The sequence below is a fragment of the Brienomyrus brachyistius genome, unplaced genomic scaffold, assembly GCF_023856365.1.
Source record: "Brienomyrus brachyistius isolate T26 unplaced genomic scaffold, BBRACH_0.4 scaffold33, whole genome shotgun sequence".
Classification (NCBI taxonomy): domain Eukaryota; kingdom Metazoa; phylum Chordata; class Actinopteri; order Osteoglossiformes; family Mormyridae; genus Brienomyrus; species Brienomyrus brachyistius.
In genome coordinates, this window is record NW_026042308.1 from 1,504,488 (window position 1) to 1,528,831 (window position 24,344).

Below are 24,344 nucleotides of genomic sequence, written 5' to 3' on the forward strand. Positions count from 1 at the left end.
AGCTCAATTATAGATTCACATTTGTTAATTTTATGGGCAAACATGGCAATAAATGCAACATCGATAGATGACACAGCACATGTCCTTAAGCAGCTGGTGAATACCATCCATCCATTTTCCAAACTGCTTATCCTATTGGGTTGCGGGGGGTCTGGAGCCTATCCTGGAAGCAATGGGCACAAGGCAGGGAACAACCCAGGATGGGGGGCCAGCCCATCACAGGGCACACTCACACACCATTCACTCACGCATGCACACCTATGGGCAATTTAGCAACTCCAATTAGCCTCAGCATGTTTTTGGACTGTGGGGGGAAACTGGAGTACCTGGAGGAAACCCCACGACGACATGGGGAGAACATGCAAACTCCACACACATGTGACCCAGGCGGAGACTCGAACCCAGGTCTCAGAGGTGTGAGGCAACAGTGCTAACCACTGCACCACCATGCCGCCCCCGGCGAATACCATATGTGTTGTAAAATACTGAAAAAAATTCTATTAGGATGTGTTTTGCGAATAAGGAGTTTACATGTCTGCATAATGCGAATAAGATTGGAGAATAGTCTACGTCTTATTCCAATTAATGCTTAAGGTAATGAAAAGTCTGTTTGCATGATAGTGTCTTATTCAGAATATTCTCTTATTGCTGTAAAGGTAGTCATTGTTTTTATTAATACTGCTACTCATACCTATACTAGTTTTCAATTCATTTCTTTAAATTTGTAAGAACAGAAAAATAACTGAACAGAACCAACATTGTTTTATTAATGTCTTATTAAAGTATCCTTACTTTGGGAGCAACAGCTCAATGTAAGTGATAGATCAAAGAGAAGGAGATCCAGTCATCCATTTTCTGAAGACAATTTTTTATATACATGTGTGTATTTTAACCTGTTATATCCAGTGAATTCAGAAAGCATTCAGACCCATTGATGCTCTGCACATGTTATTGCTTTGTAGATTTAATTTGAAATAAAATTTATATTGAGGCGGCCTGGTGGTGCAGTGGTTAGCACTGTTGCCTCACACCTCTGGGACCCAGGTTCAAGTCTCCGCCTGGGTCACGTGTGTGATGTTCTCCCCATGTCGTTGTGGGGTTTCCTCCAGGTACTCCGGTTTCCCCCCACAGTCCAAAAATATGCTGAGGCTAATTGGAGTTGCTAAATTGCCCGTAGGTGTGCATGTGTGAGTGAATGGTGTATGAATGTGCCCTGCGATGGGCTGGCCCCCCATCCTGGGCTGTTTCCTGCCTTGTGCCCATTGCTTCCGGGATAGGCTCCAGACCCCCTGCGACCCAGTTGGAAAAGCGGTTTGGAAAATGGATGGATGGATGGATAAAATTTATATTTTTGATTGTTAATCTAACCCATAATGACAAAATGAAAACGTGTCTCACAGTAACATGTACAGAAAATGAGGAGGTCTGAATGACTGTATGTTTAACATTAACGTTATTGTCTGTCTGTTTTAGTGCCTACCAAAGTTAGAAAAATTGCATCCGTGAAAAGACCATGGTCTGATGCAGAGACCAGGGCTGTTATGAATCACTTCAAGAACCACATTATGAAAGGATACTTAGCTTCTAAAATAGAATGTGAGGCCTGCATTAAAGCAGAACATCCAACTTTAATATATCTTTTTCACTTTTTCACAACAGAAGATTCGGGACTATGTACGGAACAAGGGTGTAGCTTTTAGACGCCAGGCAGCTCAGTAATTTATATGAATACCTACTGACTATAGGTATTGCTTCATAATATTTAGGTTAATTCTAGTATGGTATTTCAAAAATCTTGTTAATGTGTTTTAGTGAGCTTATGTCCAGCATCCTTTTGGCTTTTTTGAGCTGTTTTGAGTAAGTTTGTTAGAAATACTTGGTTTCACTGTACGTTTTAGAGGTAAGTCAATGTTTTACCTTTTACTTATATTTTGTGCTCAAGAGGAGCTCTAAGATTTTATAATCCAGTCTAAGCTAAGGTTTAGAAACAGACCTTGTGTAAAAGTGACTGATTATGTACTATATGTACTGGCTTCTTAATCCATGTCAGTCCTCATATACCAGATAATGGTTAAATTTGTGTATTGTACATCAACCGACTTTATAATCCCAAATGTCCTGGTAAACAATAAAAATGTTATGTCCCTGTAAGCCTGTGAATTGTGAGATGTTTAAAGTCTTTGTGATCTCAAAACACTAACTTAAATTTGAAGTGGGATGTATCTTATTTACACTAAATAAATAAAAATTTTTGGTGTTCTGTGTTGATAGGACAGTGGGAAAGTGGTGTCTCCATAAACCACTGTGGTTTCAGGTTGTCCTGTTAAACACTATATACCTGTATGTGTGTGTGTGTATGTATGTGTATATATATGTGTGTGTGTGTGTTGTGTGTGTATTTGGGCTGTAGCTGTGCAAAGCAAATAAAGCGCCCCCCCCCCCCCCTCCCCTTTTCACATACGTGTCAAGTTCAAGACAACTTTTAATCCACATGCGGGGCCCATGTTGCATTTTTCCTCTACCACTGCCTCAAGGGACTTTCATTTCAAGAGACTATGGGGTTGTACTCTGACGGTTAATAGAAAAACAACATTCTAAGTAGGCTTTTCTTATTTTTTTGCATGCCTCATAATCATTGAATTCTAATCACTGTAATCTATCCACTGAACATAAGGGGTACCTTTTAAAGGCCGTAAATAATATTCCGAGGAGGAATCTCGTAGTGTGTGAGGGAAGTCCGTGCAAAATTTTCTGTAATTTTTCAGAGGGGAGGAGGGTTGTGGGGGACCCCCCGCTGATTTACGTTGTAATCTTTAAGATCGATGAGGGTATTCCTAGCTTGAATGTTACCGACGGTCGAGAGGGGGATGTTTAATTCGGATATTATGTTTAAAAAGGGATCCCAGCCTTTACAATACCCGATGGCCTGGGATTTCGGCTGTGATAAAGTTTACATCAAATCCAAAATATGCAAACCTTTGATGGGTCTCTCAGAATGTCTCATTCGCCTATGTGTAGCCAACCCGTGTCTATAAGCTTCAGAGCTCAAACGTCTTGGCTAGAGATGTTTATAATGTGATTTTTTGCAATTTCTCAGCATATCTGAAAATAGGTTCTTGAAAAGTAAATGTTTAAAGTTGATTTTAACAAAAAAATAGAATAACAACATTCTAAGTGGTGTCAGGTTAATGGTGCTGAGTTTGTGCTTAATAAAACCACATGTAACACTTTGGGATAAATGTTTTTTAGATAGGTAAAATATTTTAAAATATCAAGGCATGTCAGACTACCTCGAAAGTGCCTGAGAGGCCTCAGACTCCAGAGGGCAAATACCCCCCCCTTACTGTCCACTCTCTCTATTTAAAAAATAATATGTGTGTATGTATATATACACATTCCACTAACACCCCCGGACTACAAAGCACTGGTTGTAAATCACTCTGGAGAAGTGCGTCTGCTAAATACTTTAAATGTAAATGTAAATGTGAAGTGCAGATCAAATCAGTTTGAGGAAATAAACCATTTATATGTTGCTTGTAGAACAATATTGACAGTAGAATGTTTTTCTGAATAAGAAATAACTCTAAAGGCCCAGTCAGCCCAACCCATACCCTCCCTCACCCAGAAGCCATGAGGAAACATTTTTCAAAAGAATTTCACAATGGTATCAATCCTGTTTCTCATTTTATGACTTTCTCAGGAATTAGACAAATTAAGGCACAATTGTGAAATCATTTCCCTGTACAGTATATATAGAGGCTCTTCTAATCATCTATTACTGCTTATTCTTGCAGAAGACTGTACTTCACTGTATTTTTCAGTCCAGCTTAACTGTAAGTATCCTTGTGAATATTATTGCCTTGTTTTCTGTTAGTCCACTTAATTCTATTAATTAATTTCACTTTGGCATATGATAAATATTACTTTCATAGATTGGCTCACCTTCATGCTACTTAACTGTGTGACCATGCCGCAGTCAGTGAAAGTGTGTTCCCTACTCCAAGACCCCAGAGGGTTAACCAATGTTTCATTTTTATTTGTTTTTTCTTATGTATAACTCTCTGTAGTTTGTTCCAATTTCCTCCCGCCCGGTGCTGTAGAATGCATGAAAATACTGATGCTTTTGATGACAGCCATCCTGTTTATTCATTTTTCAGAAAAAAGATGGCCGGGATCCTCCCAAAGAGCAAAGCCAAAGGGGTTGATTTCTGTGGTGTAGATAAGAATTATTATGTAATTCGCTCTGATCTTGGCTGTTTCATGTACTCAAAAAATTTCCACCGAGGCTCTGACCTCACGATTTACAGCTTGCATCCCTCCTGTCAGGGTGGAGACCACTATCTGGCCTTTGACAATAATACATTCTACATCATCAAAGGCAACACTTATCGGCGTGTGTCTGATATGAGCAAAGATCTTGATGCTGTGGTGTATAACCTGCACCCAAACTGTCAAGGGGGTGATCACTATCTGTCTGCTAATGGTGATTTCTACATAATATTTAAGAGCAGAGGCGTGTATCACAAAACGTCCAATATGAACAATGATATTGATGCAGCTGAATACCAGCTGCATCCCAACTGCAAGGATGGCCTGTACTACTGGGGCACAAAGAGCTACTCCTACTTTCTCAAGCCAAAAGATGAGTGGGGGGTCCAGTATCACAAAACTAATAATCTTAACAAAGATACCCATGCAGACACATTCTCAATTCATCCAGATGTTCTTAACTTCCTTCCTGGAGGGCTTGGTCAGACACATGGTCCAGCCTTTGGAAAATGGGATCTCATTAAGATGATTTCCAATGATTCAGAAATTCCTGTAACCTGGGAAAAGAAGATAACCCGGAAAGTGGGCTTTACCAAATCCAAGTCATCGAGTATCGAGCACAACTGGAAAGTGAATATAAGCGGCACGTATCAGGCAGGAATTCTGACTGAAGCGATTGCCAAATTGCAGTTCTCTCTATCAGCAGAATATGGAGGAGTCAGTGTCAACACAGAAAGTGAAAACTGGGAAGAAGCAACTGAGGTGGCAGAGACCATGACCCTGACTCTGCAGCCCAACTCTAAAATGTACGTGTGGCAGTACAAGCTTGGCCTTGGCAAGGAAGATGTCCTCTTCTGCCGTGACATGGTATTTGATGACGATCCTAACCCCCCTTCCATCATTCCACTTCCACCTGCTAACGAGTAGTGTGTTGGTGATTCTATGGATGAGATGTGTTTTGTTGGCTAGGCATGTTATATTTTACATGGGCTTGAATCAACAGCAAATATGATTATGTAATAGGAATGCTTTTGGGTACTACATCTTGTTTTTACCTGTTTGTCTATTTTCTTATTTTAATTTAGGAAGTTACAATACAACAAAGAAAAACAATAATCTTAACAAGAACTAAATCAACCTGTATAACAATATACTGATTTTTAAACCAGATCATATGCCAGATTTGATAAATCCAAACATACTGTATAAGATCTATGTACTCAAATGTGATTCTTCCATGTCAATAAAATTTGATTTTGTATAAACATTTAAAATAATTTCAAATGAATAAATAATAGACATAAGGACTCGTTTGTTGTAAAATATGCAATTTCAGGTCCTCCACTTTGCTGAATTCTATGCAGTGTTTTGTAGACATGTGGATGAATAAATAAAAAAAGTTTTTAAATGATTCTGAAACTATTCTGTGTATCTAAGGAAGATAATAGGCACAGCCAGAGGTTAAGTATGTGTTTTAACTTCATGACTACAATGCATGACTCCATTATTTAATTCACATCAGCATGTGACTCCAAGTTACTCAAACTAAGAAGAATTTAGATATTGGAAGTATCAATCCCAAGGTTCAGTTATGCCTTTAATCTAAAACAGCTTCCTTACTGAGTGTTCAGTAGAAAGTATGTTTTTATAGACCCTGCTTACTGAACAGCTTTCCCATTAGCTCAGAGGTTTCTATAGACATGCAAGCCCAGCCTTTCCTATTTACGCATCAGAGGCTTTTATTTATAAGTATTATCTTTTAATCTAAAACAGCTTCCTTACTGAGCGTTCAGTAGAAAGTATGTTTTTATAGACCCTGCTTACTGAACAGCTTTCCCATTAGCTCAGAGGTTTCTATAGACATGCAAGCCCAGCCTTTCCTATTTACGCATCAGAGGCTTTTATTTATAAGTATTATCTTTTAATCTAAAACAGCTTCCTTACTGAGCGTTCAGTAGAAAGTATGTTTTTATAGACCCTGCTTACTGAACAGCTTTCCCATTAGCTCAGAGGTTTCTATAGACATGCAAGCCCAGCCTTTCCTATTTACGCATCAGAGGCTTTTATTTATAAGTATTATCTTTTAATCTAAAACAGCTTCCTTACTGAGCGTTCAGTAGAAAGTATGTTTTTATAGACCCTGCTTACTGAACAGCTTTCCCATTAGCTCAGAGGTTTCTATAGACATGCCAGCCCAGCCTTTCCTATTTACACATCAGAGGCTTTTATTTATAAGTATTATCATTTTCTGCTTGCTAGTCACATTTCACATGGATATTTCTTCTTCCTTTATTTCCTTTATTTCTTTTGTCATTACTGTTAAGTCTCGACCATTTTACGTCTTATTTTCCACATTTTAATGTTAACACAAATAAGTATCGATGCAAATTCATGTAATTTTTTGGGTACTGTTATGCCTCGCAGCTTGGACGGGCAAACAGGCAGGCAGGAAGCGGGGAAGGATGAGGCAGGTAGGCAGAATACGGGCAAACAAGGGTTTATTAGGGCTGATGGGGGTATACAGCGACGTACTAACATCAATGACGGACACCCAACTGAGAGGGCGAAATAACAGGGAACAGCTGGGCACAATCGGGGAAGCACACGTGGATGATGAGAGGGCGTGGCACACACGAGGAGGGGGCGTGGCACACACGAGGACTGGACGCGCAGGTCATGACAGGTACACTGAAATTCTGAGCATATCTGAGCCGAGGTAGATCATGGTGGACGTCTTCTCGCTTTCTGCTTCGTGTTGTAAAGAACTGTCTCTGATGCGAGAGTTAAAATGTTAAGTTCTGAGCACAATGATATACATACATAATATGTACATATTCATTCCATGGCTGTTTAAAAATGAACTGCTCTGATAAAAATAACACTATTATAAGTGTTTTTCTAATTTTGTAGAGAGAAAAACCATTAGATCTATATCTATCTTTAGATTAAAAAGCACACATACAGTATACATATCTTATATGTATGCCATGAAAATGTATTTGCCCCTTCCTGATTTCTGTTCTTTTTTTTGTTGCATAATTCATACTGTATTGAGTCCCCCATCCATCCATCCATCATCTTCTGCTTATCCAGGGTCGGGTCGCGGGGCCAGCAGTCTCAGCAGGGAAGCCCAGACTTCTCTCTCCCCGGCCACTTCATCCAGCTCCTCTGGGGGGATCCCGAGACGTTCCCAGGCCAGCCGGGAGACATAGTCTCTCCAGCGGGTCCTGGGTCTTCCCCGGGGTCTCCTCCCAGTAGGACATGCCCGGAACACCTCCCCAGGGAGGCGTCCCGGAGGCATCCGAATCAGATGCCCGAGCTACCTCATCTGGCTCCTCTCGATGCGGAGGAGCAGCGACTCTACTCTGAGTCCCTCCCGAATGAATGAACTCCTCACCCTATCTCTAAGGGAGAGCCCAGCCACCCTGCGAAGGAAACTCATTTCGGCCGCTTGCACCCGCAATCTCATTCTTTCGGTCACTACCCAAAGCTCATGACCATAGGTGAGGGTAGGAACGTAGATCGACTGGTAAATCGAGAGCTTCGCCTTTTGGCTCAGCTCTCTCTTCACCATGACAGACCGATGCAGCGCCCGCATGACTGCTGACGCCGCACCGATCCGCCTGTCGATCTCCCGCTCCATTGTTCCCCCACTCGTGAACAAGATCCCGAGATACTTAAACTCCTCCACTTGGGGGAAGACCCCATCCCCAACCCGGAGAGAGCATTCTACCCTTTTCCGGCTGAGAACCATGGTCTCGGATTTGGAGGTGCTGATTCTCATCCCAGCCGCTTCGCACTCGGCTGCGAACTGCTCCAGTGAGAGCTGAAGGTCACGGTCTGATGAAGCCAACAGAACCACATCATCTGCAAAAAGCAGAGACCTAATCCTGAGGTCACCGAACCGGACACCCTCAACGCCCTGGCTGCACCTAAAAATTCTGTCCATTAAAGCTATAAACAGAATCGGAGACAAAGGGCAGCCCTGACGGAGTCCAACCCTCACTGGAAACAAGTCCGACTTATTGCCGCCCATGCGGACCAGGCTCTGGCACCGGTCATACAGGGACCGAACCGCCCTTAAAAGGGGGCCCGGTACCCCATACTCCCGGAGCACTCCCCACAGGACTCCCCGAGGGACACGGTCGAATGCCCTCTCCAAGTCCACAAAACACATGTAGACTGGTCGGGCAAACTCCCATGAACCCTCCAAAACCCTGCTGAGAGTATAGAGCTGGTCCACTGTTCCACGGCCAGGGCGAAAACCACACGGCTCCTCCTCAATCCGAGGTTCGACAATCCGGCGGACCTTCCTCTCCAGGACCCCCGAATAGACCTTACCAGGGAAGCTGAGGAGTGTGATCCCCCTATAGTTGGAGCACACCCTCCGGTCCCCTTTCTTAAAGAGGGGGACCACCACCCCAGTCTGCCAATCCAGAGGCACTGCCCCTGATGTCCACGCGATGCCGCAGATGCGTGTCAGCCAGGACAGCCCCACAGCATCCAGAGCCTTGAGGAACTCCGGGCGAATTTCATCCACCCCGGGGCCCAGCCACCGAGGAGCTTTTTGACCACCTCTGTGACCTCAGAAATAGGCGAGTCCACCCCTGAGTCCCCACACTCTGCTTCCATATCGGAAGTATTCCTTCCACCGACTCAAAACTGAGGTTAGCTGCGCACCATCCACACCATAAATAGTGTTGATGCTGCACCGCTTTCCCGCCTGGAGCCGCCGGATGGTGGACCAGAATCTCCTCGAAGCCGTCCGGAAGTCGTTCTCCATGGCCTCGCCAAACTCCTCCCACACCCGAGTTTTTGCCTCAGCAACCGCCAAAGCCGCATCCCGCTTGTCCTGCCGGTAGCTGTCAGCTGCGTTTGGAGTCCCACAGGCCAAAAAGGCCCGATAAGACTCCTTCTTCAGCTTGACGGCATCCCTTACCACCGGTGTCCACCAGTGGGTTCAGGGATTGCCGCCGCGACAGGCACCGACCACCTTACGGCCGCAGCTCCGGTCAGCCGCCTCCACAATGGAGGCACGGAACATGGCCTATTCGGACTCAATGTCCCCCGCCTCCCCCGGGATATGGGAGAAGTTCTGCTGGAAGTAGGAGTTGAAACTCTCCCTGACAGGGGCTTCTGCCAGATGTTCCCAGCAGACCCTCACTATACGCTTGGGCCTGCCAGGCCTGGCCGGCTTCCTCCCCCAGCAGCGCAGCCAACCCACCACCAGGTAGTGATCGGTTGACAGCTCCGCCCCTCTCTTCACCCGAGTGTCCAAGACATGCGGCTGCAAGTCCAACGACACAATTACAAAGTCGATCATTGAACTGCGGCCTAGGGTGTCCTGGTGCCAAGTGCACATATGGACACCCTTATGCTTGAACATGGTGTTCATTATGGACAATCCATGACGAGCACAGAAGTCACAGAAGAAGAACAACAAAACACCGCTCGGGTTCAGATCAGGGGGGCCATTCCTCCCAATCACGCCCCTCCAGGTCTCACTGTCGTTGCCCACGTGAGCATTGTGTCCCCCAGCAGAACAAGAGAGTCCCCAGGAGGAGCACTCTCCAACACCCCTTCCAAGGACTCCAAAAAGGGTGGGTATTCTGAACTGCCGTTTGGCGCATAAGTGCAAACAACAGTCAGAACCCGTCCCCCCACCCGAAGGCGAAGGGAGGCTACCCTCTCGTCCACTGCGGTAAACCCCAATGTGCAGGCACCCAGCCTGGGGGCAATAAGTATGCCCATGCCCGCTCGGCGCCTCTCCCCGCGGGCAACTCCAGAGTGGAAAAGGGTCCAACCCCCCTCAAGGAGACTGGTTCCAGAGCCCAAGCCGTGCGTCGAGGTAAGTCCGACTATATCTAGCCGGAACTTCACAACCTCGCGCATCAGCTCAGGCTCCTTCCCCATCAGAGAGGTGACATTCCATGTCCCTAGAGCTAGCTTCTGTAGCCGAGGATCGGACCGCCAAGGTCCCTGCCTTTGGCCACCGCCTAGATCACATCGCACCCGACCCCTGTGGCCCCTCCCATGGGTGGTGAGCCCATTGGAGGGGGGACCCACGTGCCTTGTTCGGGCTGTGCCCGACCAGACCCCATGGGTGTAGGCCTGGCCACCAGGCGCTCGCCATCGAGCCCCACCCCCAGGCCTGGCTCCAGGGGGGGGCCCCGGTGACCCGCGTCCGGGCAAGGGAAAACGTGGTTCCAAGCTTGTTTTCTTCATAGGGGGTTTTCTGAGCCGCAGTTCGTCTGGTTCCTCACCCAGGACCTGTTTGCCTTGGGTGACCTTACCAGGGGCATAAAGCCCCAGACAACATAGCTCCTGAGATCACTGGAACACGCAAACCTCTCCACCACGATAAGGTGTCGGCTCCAGGAGAGGAGCGGTTATTATACGGTTATTATAAGCTCCACTCTTCTGGGAAGGCTTTACAGCAGATTGTGGGTGTGGCTGTGGATATTTCTGTCCATTCAGCCACATGAGTGTTAGTGAGGTCATGCACTCATGTCAAGTAAGGAGCCCTACGGTGCAGACAGTGTTAAAATTCATCCCAAAGGTGATCACTGGGGTTGAGGTCAGGGCTTCTTTGAAGACTACTCACGTTCTTCCACACCAACCATGGCATAACACGGAGACTTCATGGAGATTGGCACTGTCATGCAGGAATAGGTGTGTGCCTCTTAGTTCCAGTGAAGGGAAATTGTAATGCTACTGCATACAATAACATCCTAAACAATTGTGACACCACATTCTGGTGTCAAGGTCAGTGGGTTTTGTGTTTCTAGAAAATTATAAATACACATATAATATTATATACGTTAAATAGAGTTTATTCATGTAGAGTCTATACCAAGTGTGACCTCGAGGGTAAAAGCGCACACACACGTACACCACATAGCTGAGACCTTCTTTATACCAAGTTAAGTAGTAATTCTGTAGATCGACTCATTTGGACACTGACCCTGTGGGTGTTTCTAGTAGTTTAAAAACACGTTTATTTTCTGCATGTATTTTTTGTGTCGTGTCTTAGCTGATAGGACTACGGTTACTCACACTGTTAACGGCAGGTCAGTATGGAGCCAAGGTTCTCTGTCACTCTGTATATTTTCTCTGTGGCTGCAGATCCAATTTGGCCAGCAGAAGCACTGTCAGGACTGGTTCCAGAGGCAGTTCCTGTCCATGGCTGAGAGTCAATCACTGAGCTGTGCTCTTTCTACAAAGCAAAGCACTCGTCTGCTTTATGTAGAATAAGGGACAGTTTAGAGATTTTACCGAAAATTAGCATCTTGGACAATAAAAAAAATAATCCTGCACTTTAGAGACGACAGAGCATACTCAAGAAAAACAAACAAACAAACATCTCCTTCCTTCTCAGCTCGCAATGGTACCATTCAAACCTCTGACGCATGCAGCTCAGACAGTGTGGTGGAGATTAAATCTTTGCCAGGACAACTTCCTCGCATCCACCTACTACATTAATGTGCTTGACGTAAAAGTAAGGAGTATAAAGTGAAGCAGTCGTTCAAAAGCTACTATCTACCTGGGCTTGGATATGCTCAGAATTTCACTGTGTACGCAGAAAATGACGGATGTGATTTTGGTTTTATAAGAGCTCTGATGATAACCAGTAGCACTGATGATACGATCTCATGTACACAACAGCATCATGGGACCCCAAGTAGATACGATCTCATGTACACAACGGCATCATGGGACCCCAAGTAGATACGATCTCATGTACACAACAGCACCATGGGACCCCAAGTAGATACGATCTCATGTACAAACAGCATCATGGGACCCCAAGTAGATACGATCTCATGTACACAACAGCACCATGGGACCCCAAGTTGATACGATCTTATTTACACAACGGCATCATGGGACCCCAAGTAGATACGATCTCATGTACACAACAGCACCATGGGACCCCAAGTAGATATGATCTTATTTACAAACAGCACCATGGGACCCCAAGTTGATACGATCTCATGTACACAACAGCATCATGGGACCCCAAGTAGATACGATCTCATGTACACAACAGCACCATGGGACCCCAAGTAGATATGATCTTATTTACAAACAGCACCATGGGACCCCAAGTTGATATGATCTCATGTACACAACAGCACCATGGGACCCAAAGTAGATACGATCTCATGTACACAACGGCATCATGGCACCCCAAGTAGATACGATCTCATGTACAAACAGCATCATGGGACCCCAAGTAGATACGATCTCATGTACACAACAGCACCATGAGACCCCAAGTAGATACGATCTCATGTACACAACAGCATCATGGGACCCCAAGTAGATACGATCTTATTTACAAACAGCACCATGGGACCCCAAGTTGATACGATCTCATGTACACAACAGCATCATGGGACCCCAAGTAGATACGATCTCATGTACACAACAGCATCATGGGACCCCAAGTACTGACACTGGTGACAGAGCTTTTCCAGCAAACTGCTTCTCGTCTAGCTGTTTCATTTGTCCTCTGAACATATTTGGATCCTTGATGGTGCTTCGAGCTGATATTTGTGCCATTCCACTGAGCATTTCATGTGCGTTGGCTCTCCTGTAGAAGGTGTGCGTCTCTGTGACGGCCCGGTACAGCCCACTCGCCCTCGGTCACTGACCAGCTTGAAGAGCAGGACCTCGCTGTCACTGCTTTCCTTTGTCATGGTCAGATACACACTCTTCTCTGACTGGGTGGCGATTTGGATTAAAGGATAAGAAATCCTGCCAATAAAGGCAGGGAGGGACCATTAGACCACTGCATTAGAGCCCCATATTCATTACATGAACTCTTCAAATGGAATCATAAGTATAGTTTCTGTATACAGCTCACATGAACGACCATGAACATGACTTTGCTCTGCCTTCTGGGAATCATGACACACAGTATTTTGCATAAATGATAAATGTTGAATAAATTCACAATTTAGTTTGCAACAGTATGGACAGTAAGTAAGGACAGTTGTGTGATTAATCACAATTAAATATTTTAATCCATTGACAGCCCTAATAAGCTGGGACTGGATATTGTCAGACTAGGGCTCGGTGATAAAACAATAACAATACTTACTGAGATATAATTTCTAAAAATCAATATAATAAATTCTTGATATAAGTTCAATCTAATTTTAACGTGACGAGCAGGTAAGTCCAAAGCAGCCTGTCCAATAAGGGTCATCCAGCAAAAGAATGTCTACAGTAATATTCAGTCCATGAGAAATCCGCACCCCTTATCATAATAAAAGCACTCCAATAGTGTCCATCAGAACTACATTAAAAGTCCCGCTTTTAAGCATCAACAAGTAGATCAAGTAAATCTTAATCTTTTAAAATCATGTTTGTCAAACTAATGAACTTACCTTGAAGGAATATTTTTTTACTCTTAATTACTCAAACTCATATGAACTGCATTTAGGCTCCTACACATGCCTTTCACTACACACATGAACAGCAACACAACACACTTGGAAGAAAGATTTTTTTCGCTAAATTCGACTTCATTTTGAAATACCACTGCTACCATGAACACTGGTATACACTGTCAGAGGAAAGGGTGCAGCCCTGGTACAATTTTGTTCCCCACGGTAAAAACAACATTAATGTTCATTAATGAAATGAAATGCCACTTCGGCCAAGGAAGCTGCAGGTTCCTGGGACATCTGGTGGCAGCAAACTGCACTGAGACTGACACAGAGCACCTGCAAGCCACTGCACAGGCCCCTGCTGCCAAAGATGCTGCCAGCCTTCACTCTCTCCAAAATCTGCTCTCTTGCTATGCAAAGTTCATACCCAACTATGTCACAGTAGTAGAGCCTCTCTGTGCCTGCATCAAGAAGCCGCATTTGAGTGGACTGATGAGGCGCAGAGGTGCTTTCTCACTGTGAATCGGCTATTTGTGGACAGACCCGCGCTTGTCTTATTCAGCCCAGCCTTGCGAAACATCATTTCAAGAGACGCCTCTGATTCCGGTCTGGCTGCCGTATTCACTCCGCTGTCTCACTTGTATGGATGCACTGATATACTCTCAGATATCTGCACGTAACCTCATTTTATCAGAGGTCTGACAAGTCTGCAAAGGTTTTTGAGACACCACTACATCCTCTACATCTACCAGGGGCCCACTGGAGTAAACTGGGGCTGCATATTGTCAGACTGGGGCTGGGTGATAACAATAATTACTGAGATATAATTTTCCTCAAAATCCATCCATCCATGCATTTTCCAAACCGCTTATCCTACTGGGTCGCGGGGGGTCCGGAGCCTATCCCGGAAGCAATGAGCACAAGGCAGGGAACAACCCAGGATGGGGGGCCAGCCCATAGCAGGGCACACTCACACATACACACCTATGGGCAATTTAGCAACTCCAATTAGCCTCAGCATGTTTTTGGACTGTGGGGGGGAAAACCGGAGTACCCGGAGGAAACCCCACGACGACATGGGGAGAACATGCAAACTCCACACACATGTACCCCAGGTGGAGACTCGAACCCAGATCCCAGAGGTGTGAGGCAACAATGCTAACCACTGCACCACCATGCCGCCCCCTGTGCTAATAATAATTATAATAATTATTCCCTGTGAGTAAATTCTGTTCACACCTCCCCCAACTTGCCCCATCTTATGGGGAAGATGATGGTGCAGGAGGTAGTGCTATCGTTTAGTAACCAGAGAGTTGCCGGTTCGAGACCTGGTTCCTCCTGACCCCATCAAAGTGTCCTTGAGCAAGACACTGAACCCCAAATTGCTCCCGGCGTGCAGGTTGGCGCCTTGCATGGCAGCCTCTGCCTCCGGAGTATGAATGTGTTGTGTGCGCATATTTATAGGAGGGGCGAAGGTAGCCAAATTAAATATTGGGGGTACGCTTCGGCAATAATCTGCTTGCTGTTCCTTTTGTTGAGGGCAGAGCTAATCAATTAAGTTAAGTGAGCTGGTTGTGAGATCTAACAAACACATGGAATGGCTGAGCTGAGGAGAGGTTTGGGAACCAAAGCCGTGTTCTTATAACCATCCAACAAGGTATCAGTCACTTTTTGGAAAACAGGAGAAATTCAAGTTGCTTTTTATTGGGTTACTGTTTCAGTTCTGACTTTTTTTGACTGCTAATACATGCTTTCTACTCAGACAAATAGCTGTAAACATTTTCATTGGCTGCCTAAGACTTTTGCACAGCACTGTACCTGTGCCTCCAGGAATGGACACCAGGCTGAACACTGGATACACGCCATAGAAAATGTTATTATTGTTAGGTAGCATCATTATACTCATTTTATTGTTTCCTGTTATCATATTCACATAATTGTGATGGTATCAAAAGTGAATCCATTCATTGTCCTATTCAGGATTGCAGGGGGTCTGGAGTCTATTCCAGAGGCTATGGGTGCTAGTCAGGGAACAACCCAGTATGGGACGCTGGCCAATCGCAGGGCACCCTCATGCACTATTCACACACACACGCACACCTGTGGGCAGTTCGGTAACTCCAAGCCTCAGCATGTTTTTGGACTGTGGGGGGAAACCGGAGTATTCAGAGGAAACCCCACGACAACATGGGGGGAAACCGGAGTACTCAGAGGAAACCCCACAGCGACATGGGGGGAAACCGGAGTACTCAGAGGAAACCCCACAGCGACATGGGGGGAAACCGGAGTACTCAGAGGAAACCCCACGACGACATGGGGGGAAACCGGAGTACTCAGAGGAAACCCCACGACGACATGGGGGGAAACCGGAGTACTCAGAGGAAACCCCACAGCGACATGGGGGGAAACCGGAGGACTCAGAGGAAACCCCACGACGACATGGGGGGAAACCGGAGTACTCAGAGGAAACCCCACAGCGACATGGGGGGAAACCGGAGTACTCAGAGGAAACCCCACGACGACATGGGGGGAAACCGGAGTACTCAGAGGAAACCCCACAGCGACATGGGGGGAAACCGGAGTACTCAGAGGAAACCCCACAGCGACATGGGGGGAAACCGGAGTACTCAGAGGAAACCCCACGACGACATGGGGGGAAACCGGAGTACTCAGAGGAAACCCCACAGCGACATGGGGGGAAACCGGAGTACTCAGAGGAAACCCCACGACGACATGGGGGGAAACCGGAGTACTCAGAGGAAACCTCACAGCAACATGGGGGGAAACCGGAGTACTCAGAGGAAACCCCACGACGACATGGGGGGAAACCGGAGTACTCAGAGGAAACCCCACAGCGACATGGGGGGAAACCGGAGTACTCAGAGGAAACCCCATGACGACATGGGGGGAAACCGGAGTACTCAGAGGAAACCCCACAGCAACATGGGGGGAAACCGGAGTACTCAGAGGAAACCCCACGACGACATGGGGGGAAACCGGAGTACTCAGAGGAAACCCCACAGCGACATGGGGGGAAACCGGAGTACTCAGAGGAAACCCCACAGCGACATGGGGGGAAACCGGAGTACTCAGAGGAAACCCCACGACGACATGGGGGGAACGTGCAAACTCCACACACATGGAGCCATGAAGACTGTGAGGCAGCAGTGATAACCACAGCACCACCATGCAGGCCCTCAAAAGTGAATCGCTTCAGGAAATGTTTAAACAGACTCTCTAACAGCAGTCATACACATGAGGTCGCACCGCTGATCAGGGGAGGAAGCATAATGCCTCAGCATGCAGTGCAGGGGGGCTGCAGAGCAGCTACATAAATAAATCATCCATTCTTATTATTGTTAAAAACAATCCACTGCCAGTTCTGACAGTTAAAATGTGTCAATATATTTCACAGTACTAAGCCATAGAAAGGGCCCCAATGAAACCCCTACATCCCCTGCATCGCAGATACCCTAATCTCAGCATTTATAAGGTTATATTTGTACTACCTGCCAATTTTTATATTAGATGAGACTAAAAATTGAGAAATATCTATATGTAGAAGTAGTTTTTCCTGATAAGAAGGATGATATCAAGACTGTCAGAATTTACAAATTGAATTATGACATATCTGAGTAGCCCAGACTGTCCGGAAAACAAAGCCGTACAGCATATGTGGCTGACTAATGTACATGCAGTGTAATAAGCTTATAATCAAATGGATAGAAAAACGCTCAATAATGGACAGGATTCAAAGGGTAAATAAGGTGCATCATGTGGAAGAGAAGTTAGGTGGCGTTGGGGTGCATTGTGAGTTTCATCTGGTAGCTAGAAGGGAACAAGCAGGGCTTTCGGGGGGGGGGACTTCTCCAGGGGCTACATCGCTCTACCTTTTTTTAAAATGATTTCTTTAAAAAAAAAAAATCTTTTCTTCTTACACTATAATGGCAGGTTTAGGACTAATACAGTACAGTCATAACCCGTGTCAGGGATTCTATGCATTGCTACACAGAGACAAGTCCAGATATTGAGCCCAAGGCTAAAATTGTGGTTTACTTACAAGTGCACTTTGCTGGGCAGTGGGGGGTTTGTCCTTCTCTGCTCACATTTTCCCCTCTTATCCTGTCTTCTCCTCCGCAGCCCTTCCTCCTTCTCTCTGTTGCTCCTATATTCCCTCCCCTCCAGTCATCTATGTTCTCCTTCCTCTGCGGTCTCTCCTCTTCTCCCATTCTTCAGTTATACTGTCTTCTCCGCTCTCCCTGTATCCCTCCTGTCTTCTGGTCCTGTCGTCTTTTCTCCAGTCATCCCCTGCTTCTCAGTCATCTCTGCATCTTTTCTCTCATTTGTTTGCTTATTCTTTGATTGTTTGTGTTATTCGTTAACCCACCACCCCATGCTGGATGAGTCTTGATGTTTTTTGAAGTTTTTTTAAAGTTAGGCTTCTTCCTTTGTTTTTGTGCCATATCTTCTGCCCTCTTCTGGTTGCGGAAGTGCATGACACGGGTGGAAAATAGGGTTTATTACAACACACACATCAAAACCAAAAGGATCAGGATGGATCTAAAATAAACAGCAAATGACCAGGAATGAACTAAATGATGGAATAAACACAACTGGAGAACTATATACATACATACAGCATACAGCTATAATGAACCATGAAACAACAGAAGCAGAACAGGCACTTAAATACACAGCTAACAAGACACAATGCAGGACAGTGAGAATCATAACCAATAACAAGGACTGAGGGCAACCCAGGAACAGGTGTTACAGTTAAACAGCACTGGTGAAATCAAAGTGACCTTTCAGCCACATGGTCAGCTCTGCATCGTCCTCTGCTGTTTGCATTAGAAGCTGCTTGAAATTCCCACTCTCCTTACCAACACCTCGAAAAGCCAGGCCTTGCCGTGCCAAGTACTTAATTTCAGAAGATTTTTCCTCACTTGCTGCTGCTCTTTCCAGCTCATCTGAAGGTTGAATATTAACAGGATTGATCTTCTGAATCCATGTCATCAGTGCTAATCTGTGGCACTGCCTGTCTTTATGTGCACTGAATTTCCCCAGTGCCTTTTCCAGTTTCACATGCCAGTCTTCACAAGAGCTGAATGTGTCTTTCATGCCAGTTTAGACATTTGTGTTACAAATTATTTTGCACAGTAGAAACAAAGAACCCCCCTTAAGACGAGGGGGGGGCTGTAATGGAGCCCAGTGTGATCTTTAAACCATTTCTCCTGAAAGCAGGGTCTCCTGTTTGATAGACGTGACATTTACATTTGGCTGATTTGGTGAAGGCCCAAGCTCACTAATAATGGTACTGCAGCCAGCCAGTAGGGGGCGCTTGACATTTAGGGTTTTCACCTATTAGAGATGTTATGGTCTCCTTGTTTTTTGCAGTCAATGCTTTGATCACAGAATAAATATTAAAGAAGTGAGCACTTCTGTCATGCTTTAGTAAGATTAGTAACACACTGCTTCAGATTTCAGTGACCTGATCTCTGCTTGCAAAGAGCCTGAGATGGACCTCAAAGGTTTAAATATACATTTGCTGATAAATGAAATGCTATGTGGCCCAGTGGGTGGCGCTGTCTGGGGATTTGAACCCCCATTACTGCATGTTCGTACCTTGTTTGTGCTGGTTTGCCTGCTGTTTCTGCCGCAGGTGAAAAAGCATACAGGCAGCTGAACCGGTGTCTCTAAACAAGCCATTGTGGCTGCGGGTCATAAGGCGATTTCCTACTGCACGAACTTGGCCCAATTGAAGGTCTTAGGAGGTAGTTCCTGAACCATTTTTTAGTTCCAAAAAGAACATACTTTTTTCTCGACCAAGACTTACTGGGTGGGGCTTATAGTGATAAACTTTTCCTATTGGTTGACCACAAGCCCCAGCGCCAACTTGAAAGTTTCATGGAAATGCAGGAAAAGAGAAGTGGAGCAAAAATTGAGCAGATGTAATTTTTTGTAGCTCAGTTACACTAAAGGCATCAATGAGTAACTTTTTTGCTTCTGTCCCCATAGTTCTGCATCTGAAAATGCGATTGATAACGATTAGTGTAATGAAGAAGTGTATATTATGGACACTGGACTGGAGCATTATCAGATAACCTCTCAGTTATCCTTGTGTGAGAAATATACACAGTCACATATTGAGATTATATTAGATGATGTGGTCTTGAGAGTGGGGCGGCATGGTGGTGCAGTGTTGCCTCACACCTCTGGGACCCGGGTTCGAGTCTCCGCCTGGGTCACATGTGTGCAGAGTTTGCATGTTCTCCCCATGTCGTTGTGGGGTTTCCTCCGGGTACTCCGGTTTCCCCCCACAGTCCAAATACATGCTGAGCCTAATTGGACTTGCTAAATTGCCTGTAGGTGTGCATGTGTGAATGCATGGTGTGTGAGTGTGCCCTGCGATGGGCTGGTCCCACATCCTGGGTTGTTCCCTGCCTCGTGCCCATTGCTTCCGGGATAGGCTCCGGACCCCCCACGACCCAGTAGGATAAGCGGTTTGGAAAATGGATGGATAATAATAATAACAAATAATGATGATAATAATAATTGCACTATGTCCAATGACTGCCAGTTACTGTAAACAGTAAAGTACACGTAACTGGACATGACGTGTTAAAACGTCCGAACGGCTTGACACGTAAATAATGTACGTGTCAAGTACATCATTTGCTGACAATTACTTTGACAGCTGGGAGGAAGACACAGAGTAGATGAATTGATCATATTGAGGGGTTGTGCCATTGCCTTTCTCTGTCCATGTCCTTGTGTTCTACACCACATGATTGTTTCCAGTAAAACTGCGTTAGGCTCTTTCTGTACCTTTCCGACACAGAAACCTTTTCTTAACATGGATTTATAACTGTCTTCTCACTTGAGTATGAATGATGCTTAGATATAATCTATATAATATAAATTTGATATATACTATATATGTGCACCCCACAGAAATCTCCACAATTGTAGAGATACATACGGTCTCTATGCTTTTCCTAGAGAGCCCAGGCATGAGGCACAAAATAATCAGTTTTCCATAGCATTTTCCTCCAAGCCTTCTCTAGTTAAACCATAGAGACTATACCATCTCGCATAGTCACTGGATAGCATGCAAAGAGCCATTTCTGTGGTTTTTGTTCTCTTGCCCCATTCATCACAATCGCGGTGGATTTAAAGAAAAAGTCAAAAACAGTACTGTGTCATGCTATGTGTAATAGGATTGCAGATTAGCTTAATGGACAGTCACCCCCGTTTAATTTTTTTACAGTTTTTCTGAATACTTAAACACTAACAATGATTCTTATAAAACTATTAATAGTTATAGCAAAATTACTCACTGTTTTGCACTCAGTTTGCACTTTTGTAACACACAATTTGCAAATGTGTAAATACAATCCACTGCACAGCACTCTTTTTGCGGAACTGTAAACACAACTCACTGTTTTACACACAATTTCTAAATGATCAACACACTCCTAGTAAAACTATACACATTTATAGCTATTGATTACACTACTTTGCCAGCTGTCTGGCCACACTGTCACATGTGAAAATGGTTTTAGATAATTAGTTCACTTTGCAATCAGCATGAGCGCTATAAATAAGCCACAGGTACAGTAAGCTTTCAGTGTGGAGAACAATGGAGGGAGAAGGAAGACTGAGAAGAGTGAGAATTAGAGAAGGGCGAGGAAGAGGATGAAGACTAGGAGGTGAATTTAGAGCAGTGTTTCCCAACCTTTTTTGAATTGTGTACCCCCTGAGAGATTTTCTCATACCACAAGTACCCCCTTTGTCAAATGTGTTGATGATTCAATAAAAGTAGAACGTACAACTGATTATCAAATTTAAAACATTTTATTAAATCTCCATAACTTGAACATTTAATTATTGGGCATTTTATTCTTTTCAGTTTAAATTTAACATAAATATATATGTTGCCACGAAAGTGAATGATAAATCTGAAAATAAATACTAAATTTAAAAAAAAGTAAATAAACCTCCCTTTGTTATAACAAAAGCTGAATGAGTCCCCTTTAAACAGACATTTAAACTTAGAACATCAGGAGCAAAACACTAAAATAAATAACCATATCAGTTTTACTTTGTTTTCATCATTCAACTTAGTTTAGTTTAATGAGACACCTGAGCTTGCTTATCTTTGATAAGCTCTGATAGATCTGGGGGCAGTGTGGAAACAGCTGTTACCAGGCTGTTCTCCACATCCAGTCTATTCCTCTGCTTGGTTTTGATGTGTGTCAAAGCTGAGAAGGTCACCTCACACATATAGGTAGAACCAAAAGGTAAAAGTTCAAACAGTGCATGTTTTCCCAGTTCAGGATATTCCTTCTCCACATCACACCAAAACTCAGTCAATGTCTTCTCAGCAAATGCTATTTTCAGCCCACAGTCAGATGACAAATCCATGAGATGCTCCTGCAGCCTTGCATGAAGGTTGCTGCTGCTCTCACTCACAATGAATGGGTCCCTCACCCAGTCCAGTCTTTCTGAATTTTTTTCAATGTCCTGAAAATACTGGCTAAAATACATGCTGAGTTTGGACAGATGTGCTTTCACCAGTTTGACCACTGGACCCCGGGCAACATCAGTGGTGGCAAGATGGGCATCAAGTAGTGGGAAACAGCTCACATCTCCCTCATCACATTTCCTCTCCCATAGTTCGAGCTTCTTAGTGAATCCTTTCACTCTGTCATACATTTTAAGGATGTGTGACTCCTTCCCCTGAAGTGATTGGTTGAGCTCGTTAAGTTTGGTAAACACATCAACGAGATATGCAAGGCGTGCCACCCAGTTTGCATCCTCAAACACCACAGCAAGAGGATGCAGATGCTCCTTGAGGAACATAAAAACTTCATTGCGAAGCTCATAGAGTCTCAGGAGCGTTTTTCCGCGTGAAAGCCAGCGCACGTCTGTGTGGAGCAATAGCTGTTCGTGCTCTGCGCCATTCTCATGACAGAGAGTTTCAAACAGTCTATGATTCAGTGGTCGGGATTGGATGAAGTTTATCATCTTCACAGCATCATCCATAACAGCACATAAATCAGGACAAACCCTCTTACTAGCGAGTGCTTCACGATGAATAATACAGTGCATCCATTTAATGTCGTTATTTACCTTTTTGATGTGTCCGAACAGTCCCTTCCCGCTTCCCGTCATCGCAGCCGCACCATCAGTACAGACGTGGCTGCATGTATTCCACTGCAGATCATGTTCTTTGAAAAAGCTGTCTATAACCTGGAACATTTCTCCTCCGGTTGTCTTTCCTGGCAGCTTTTTACAAAATAAAATATGCTCATTTATGTCCGACACATCTTTGTAACGAACGAAAGCCAGGAGCTGAGCATCTCCACTCACATCTGTCATTTCATCCAGCTGCAAAGCGAACTGACCGGCTTGTTTTATTTTCTTCACCACTTGTCCAATAATATTAACTGACATATTGTTGATCCGACGGGACACAGTGTTGTTCGACAGGGGGACTTTTTTTAGTGTGTCAGCTGCTTTCTTGTCAATCATAATTTCAGCCATAACACTAGCTGCAGGGAGAATGAGCTCTTCGACAATTGAGTGTGGCTTTTTTGACTTAGCCACAAGCAGGGATACGGCGTATGATGCCTCCAGTGCTTTGCTTGATACAGACGTAGCTTTCATCATTACAGTCTGACCTGACCTAAATTCCGATAACTTTCGTTTGTAAAAAGCCTCTGTTTTACCGATACTTCCCGAGTGTTTGGTGCTCTGATGTCGTTGTAAATGGGCCGGCTTCATTGCGCTATTTGCTAGGATTTCCCCGCAAAAGAAGCACTGAGGCTGTGGCAGGTCCGCAGACGTAGAAGTGAACCCGAAGAAAATATAATTGTCATTGTACTGCCTAGGTTTACGTTTGGTTTCTATTTTGCGTGTCTTGGGGTCTGCTGAACCCTCTCCTGGATCCAGAGCAACGGGACGTTTCAGCCATTTATCCATATTTGACTGTGGCTGCTTTGACCCGTCAGTGACTTTTGTCTGTCTTGTACTTTCTCTCATGCCCTCTGTCGGTAGCGGAGCGTCGTGCAGATGCACAGCCCTGCTCTAGTCTTTCCGTCATGTAGTTGTTATTTATGTCTTTTTTTGCTCTTTTCATTGATAAAAGCTGGGTTTGTTATTCATTAAGCAACACATCCCAGATAGATTTTCTTTCTATACCAGGGCACAGCTAATGGAATGGCTGATAATATTTACCCATCATCAGGGAAATTAAATATAAAATTTTTTTCCACGTACCCCCTGTAATGTGCTCGCGTACCACTAGGGGTACGCGTACCCCCGGTTGGGAATCACTGATTTAGAGGATGAGGAGGTGAAGAGGAAGGAGGAAGGGTAAGAAGAAATAGAATAACTGATGTCATCAGAGCTACAACAGTGGATCATGTGATCAACCATGGAATGACCCTGAGGGAAGCTGGCCAATGGGTTCAGCCTGACCTGAGCCGCTACGCTGTAGCAGGCATCATAAGGACGGTTCCAAATGAGAATCGGTTAGTACAGTTACTTCACAGTACGTTTTGTAATAGTAGTATACTCTAATGAGAAACACAACAATGCTGTACAGGTAAAAACTGAAAAGGGTACTCTACAGACCTGCTAGACATCCAGAATCTGGGGGCAGAGGAAGAA

At 44.7% G+C, this 24,344-nt stretch overlaps 1 protein-coding gene across 1 annotated transcript; it reads left to right on the forward strand.

Moving 5' to 3' along the window:
• The first annotated feature begins 3,682 nt into the window (after positions 1-3,682).
• LOC125721481 (uncharacterized) lies at positions 3,683-5,328 on the forward strand. Its single transcript, XM_048997423.1, has 2 exons — positions 3,683-3,833; positions 4,158-5,328. The coding sequence occupies exon 2, from the start codon at positions 4,165-4,167 to the stop codon at positions 5,194-5,196; it is 1,032 nt and encodes a 343-aa protein (XP_048853380.1). The 5' UTR covers positions 3,683-3,833; positions 4,158-4,164; the 3' UTR covers positions 5,197-5,328.
• The last annotated feature ends 19,016 nt before the right edge of the window (positions 5,329-24,344 follow it).